We start from the raw sequence: 4,762 nt of genomic DNA, 5'->3' as shown, positions 1-4,762 counted from the left end.
AACAATAAACATCTTCACTGAATATATTTGTTGTAGCTCTTTGTACCTTTAACAGAGACTCTTGCTCTTGTATAGAATGTATATCCAACTTCCCTCCCATACAGGAAACCATTTACTCTGAGTTGATATGATCCAGAGTCAAACTCTGTGAGGTCATTGACGATGATGCTGCAGTTCCCCTGATACACATCAGGCTCCAACAGTGACACTCGTCCTTTGAACCCAGACTGAACTTCGTTATTTCTGTTGGTGTTAAATATAATGTCTGAATCACCACATTTTGGTTTAGATGGTTCACATTTGTACCAAACTAAATGTTGGGGTATAAAGCTATATCCAGTGGTGAAAAGACACGGTATCACAACACAGAGTCCGGCCTCTGCTGTTATTTCTCCTTTACTAAGAGTGATACAGTATTCTCTGTCACAGAATGGTCTTCTCCAAACTGCACCTGTTAATGCAAACAGCGAGAGAGAAGCAGGGAAAGAGGAAAATTTAATTCTAAATGTACCCCATGATATTCAATAAATGATGAAGAAAGGCTACCACTCCTGACAGAAAGCACATTGACTGTTTTTGTTTTATAGAACTGTTGTTGTCAGCAGCGCTGTGCAAACAACAGCAGTGTTACACTTTTTACGTATTTCCTTATAAAAATTCTTTGTTAAATAGAAGAGTCATTTAAATAACAATTTATCCCATAGTTTCAAAGTGAATATGGTTTTGAGTCCTCCTATTGATGTGCTGAAAAATTTGTAGTTTTCAAGCATTCTAGTAAAACATTAAAACATTTATCACAACAAATAATCTTAGACTATTTAAAATTCATAATTCTATTTGAAAAATAAAAAAATCTAATGTTAAGATAAAGATGCTTACCTGTGTCAGCACTGCTGCCTCTCACAGAGAAAAGTAGAGCTGCCCAGATGAGACCAAACATCCTGATATGACTGAGACAGTCTCTTCTTTTCAAAAGCACCAACACTTTATATAAAACGAGTTTAAGAAAAAGAAGAAGTGAAGTTGATGAATGTGGTTCAGAAACATCTATCTATCTATCTATCTATCTATCTATCTATCTATCTATCTATCTATCTATCTATCTATATATACATGCAGGTGTACATGTATACACCTATTTCCTGACCTTTTTTTTTCATAATAAAACACAAGTTGCTATATCATTAAACCTTCACAATTTCCACAATCACAGCTGCTCAATAACACTGATATCTCTGAATACATCATTCAGGGAAGAATTACACACTCATAAAGGTATTTATAAGATAGAATAAAAGTTGTTTTTTTACCTCTTTCTGCGTTGTTCTCTCTTGTCCACAGTGATGTCTGCTGAGTGACTTTGCTTTTAACTGACTAACTCTCTCTTCCTTCTCCTTTTCTGATTGTGATATTGAGGAAGACACTTATTTGTGTTGGAGACATACTGAGCCACTTTTTTGTGACATAATTTGTTTTAAGGAATTGAATAAATTGTGGTCATATTACAGCATCTTTTAACTTCTGTTCTACACTAAAGCAGAACACATAGTCTGCATAGCATTGGGTGAGGACTGTAATTGTCGTTATTATTGGTTTATATCCACGTTGACATTAGAGTATTGACGGTCAGATGAGTGTTTTGTTACTGATAAAATTCAAATGTTATTTATTTCTGTTATAAATGTTAACAATGCAGCCTCGAGCTCTGCATTTATATTTTTCTGGCTTATTTTTTGCAATATCTGAAGGTACTGTTTACTAGTTACCATAGAAGAAATCATGTTGTCTATCCCAATTAGAAGCTCCATACTCACTACTAAAAACACGAATGGAAACTCCTTCTTGTCAGTTTTTAATGAAGCTGTCTTTGTGGCTAATTCTAATCACTAAGTACCTGGTTAAAAACATAACACTTGCTACCCTGGAACAGTAGATGTGTTGAACATGAGTATAGCCATCATAATAAGACTAGAAATGTATTAATACTGGAATAAAAAGGGTCTGAATTTATCCCATTTGTGTGATTTTACAATATAACATATATATATACATATATATATATATAACAATTTTGAGCTGATAATGGCGCCACGTCAGAAAGTCACCACACTTATTACAACTCATCCTGAGGGGCACATGACTGTGTTTCATAGCAATCACTCCAACAGTCTTTGAGACATTTCACTCAAAACCAAACAAACCCCATGATGGCGTTTGATCAAAAGTCAAGGGATCACTAAAGTCATAAGGGTTCAGTTTCTGGGCACCATGAATATACACTCACTGGTCACTTTAGTAGGTACACCTGTTTAACTGCTGGTTAATGCAAATAGCTTATCAGCCAATCACGTGGCAGCAACTCAATGCATGTAGACTTGGTCAAGATGACCTGCTGAAGTTCAAACCGAGCATCAGAATGAGGAAGAAAGAGGATTTAAGTGACTTTAAACGTGGCATGGTTGTTGGTGCCAGACGGCCTGGTCTGAGTATTTCAGGAACTGCTGATCTACTGGGATTTTCACACACAACCATCTCTAGTGTTTACAGAGGATGGTCCCAGAAAGAGAAAATATCCAGTGAGCGGCAGATCTCTCTTGTTGATGCCAGAGGTCAGAGGAGAATGGCCACAGTGGTTCAAGATGATAGAAAGGCAACAGTAACTCTAATAACCACTCGTTACAGCCAAGGTATAAAGAAGATCATCTCTGAATGAACAACACATCAAAGCAGCAGAAGACCACAACGGGAGCCACTCCTGTCAGCTAACAACCATAGACTGTATAAATAAGCTAACAACAGGAAACTGAGGCTACAGTTCACACAGGCTCAAACAACAGGAAACTGAGGCTACAGTTCACACAGGCTCACCAAAACTGGACAATAGAAGATTGGTAAGACGTTGCCTGGTCTGATGAGTCTGGATTTCTGCTGCCACATTCAGATGGTAGGGTCAGAATTTGGCATAAAACAACATGAAAGCATGGATCCATCCTGCCTTGTATCGCATAAAACAACATGAAAGCATGGATCCATCCTGCCTTGTATCAACAGTTCAGCCTGGTGGTGGTGGTGTAATGGTGTGGGGGATATTTTCTTGCCACACTTTGGGCCCCTTAGTATCAACTGAGCATGGTTTAAACACCACAGCCTCCCTGAGTATTGTTGCTGACCGTGTCCATCCCTTTATGACCACAGTGTACCCATCTTCTGATGGCTGCTTCTAGCAGGATAACGCACCATGTCACAAAGCTCAAATCATCTCAAACTGTAATGAGTTCACTGTACTCCAATGGCCTCCACAGTCACCAGATCTCAATCCAACAGAGCACCTTAGGGATGTGGTGGAACGGGAGATTCGTATCATGGATGTGCAGCTGACAAATCTGCAGCAACTGTGTGATGCTATCATGTCAATATGGACCAAAATCTCTGAGGAATGTTTCCAGCAACATGTTGAATCTATGACACACAGAATTAAGGCAGTTCTGAAGGCAAAAGGGGTCCAACCTGGTACTAGCAAGGTGTACCTAATAAAGTGGCCGGTGAGCTTATGTACAAAAATTAATTTCATGAAAAGCTATCTGATATTTCTCGAGATATTCTAGTGGTGGACCGATCAACTGACTTTCAAACACTGAAAAAGAGAAAAGGTGCCACAAATCTGATCATCAATAAACTACTGACAGCACAATAACCTCAAGTTCAAGACCAACCGGATAAAATCTTTCCTTTCCGTTCTCTGATCTTTCAGTCAAGTTCATGCACGGCTACAGTCATAGCTTCTCTTGTTGTATAATGGCATATTCATTTATCTTAGAATATGGACAAAAAATAGTGTCATATTTCAGCCTCTTACACACATAAAAGTAGTCCATTGTCTGGCTGTGGCCAGCTTTAACCAGAGGTAAGACTTTTTGTATGACTGAGTTGTAACAAATGTGCCATTTTGTTTGATTAACGGGCAACGTTCAATATTCTTTGAGTCAAATATTCATACATCTGTGCAGCTATAATGACTTGTCATTGTTTGTGATGCATGGCAAAGGAAATCTCTACACCTAATCTACAAATCAAAATGGCCTTTATTATCAAAAACAGATCTCCAGACCGGTTGATATATCTGCAAAGCACTTGATACTAGCCTAATGCATGATCAGTGGACGTCTCCCGGTTCATTAAAGGTTCATAAGATATAAACTAAAACAAAAATACAAATGCTAAATTTAAGTTTTAATCATATTCAGATAATTTAAAGAAATGTTATATTTATAAATCATGACACGTTGAATGGAAGTATGGACGAGCCGTCTTCTCCTTCGCTCAATGGAAGCTGACACTTGTTAGTTCAGAGGTTGGACAATCACATCATACTCTGGTGATGGGTCTGTTTTCTGCAGTGACATGTACGTTCTATCCTCTTGGTTTGGTTTCACCTTTTTTCTTGTGATCCTTTGGAGAGAAGAAAGAGAGATACATGATGTAAAAGTCTCCACTGCATTAACAGAGCCTTCAGAGCTTAAAGGAGAACTAATGTTTATTTCAACCTGGGCCCTATTTTCCGATCTACTTTTGTCTAAATGAGTGATAGGCTGTCCAATATTTGACATTTCTCCAGTACGAAGCTAGGGCTGACCTGCCTGCAGCCCGTGAGCGCGCTATATTAAATAATAGGGCACTCAGACAGCGTCAAACAACGTCAAAATACGTCCACTAAAAGTGCATTTTTTTCACACAGATAGGCTCGGATTGTTAGTATAATTAT

At 38.2% G+C, this 4,762-nt stretch overlaps 1 protein-coding gene and 1 long non-coding RNA gene across 7 annotated transcripts in view; one reads left to right on the top strand and one right to left on the bottom strand.

Annotated features, from left to right (window-relative positions):
* LOC126391813 (cytokine receptor common subunit gamma-like) overlaps positions 1-4,762 on the bottom strand; it is a 36,132-nt gene that overhangs the window by 24,725 nt on the left and 6,645 nt on the right. Inside the window, exon 8 of one of the 5 annotated variants that reach the window (XM_050046766.1) lies at positions 4,063-4,449. The exons of the other annotated variants lie outside the window; for them this stretch is intronic. Within the exon in view, the coding sequence (XP_049902723.1) occupies positions 4,430-4,449 (20 nt within the window). The 3' untranslated portion in view covers positions 4,063-4,429. Of the gene's footprint in view, positions 1-4,062; positions 4,450-4,762 lie in introns of those variants that run through there. 5 annotated transcript variants of the gene reach the window in all.
* LOC126391825 (uncharacterized) overlaps positions 1-4,762 on the top strand; it is a 69,689-nt gene that overhangs the window by 60,709 nt on the left and 4,218 nt on the right. The gene's annotated exons all lie outside the window — the stretch shown is intronic.

This window comes from Epinephelus moara, chromosome 6, assembly GCF_006386435.1.
Source record: "Epinephelus moara isolate mb chromosome 6, YSFRI_EMoa_1.0, whole genome shotgun sequence".
NCBI classification, from domain to species: Eukaryota; Metazoa; Chordata; class Actinopteri; order Perciformes; family Serranidae; genus Epinephelus; species Epinephelus moara.
Note: the sequence above shows the minus strand (reverse complement) of the source record. Positions and strands in the feature narration are given on the sequence as shown.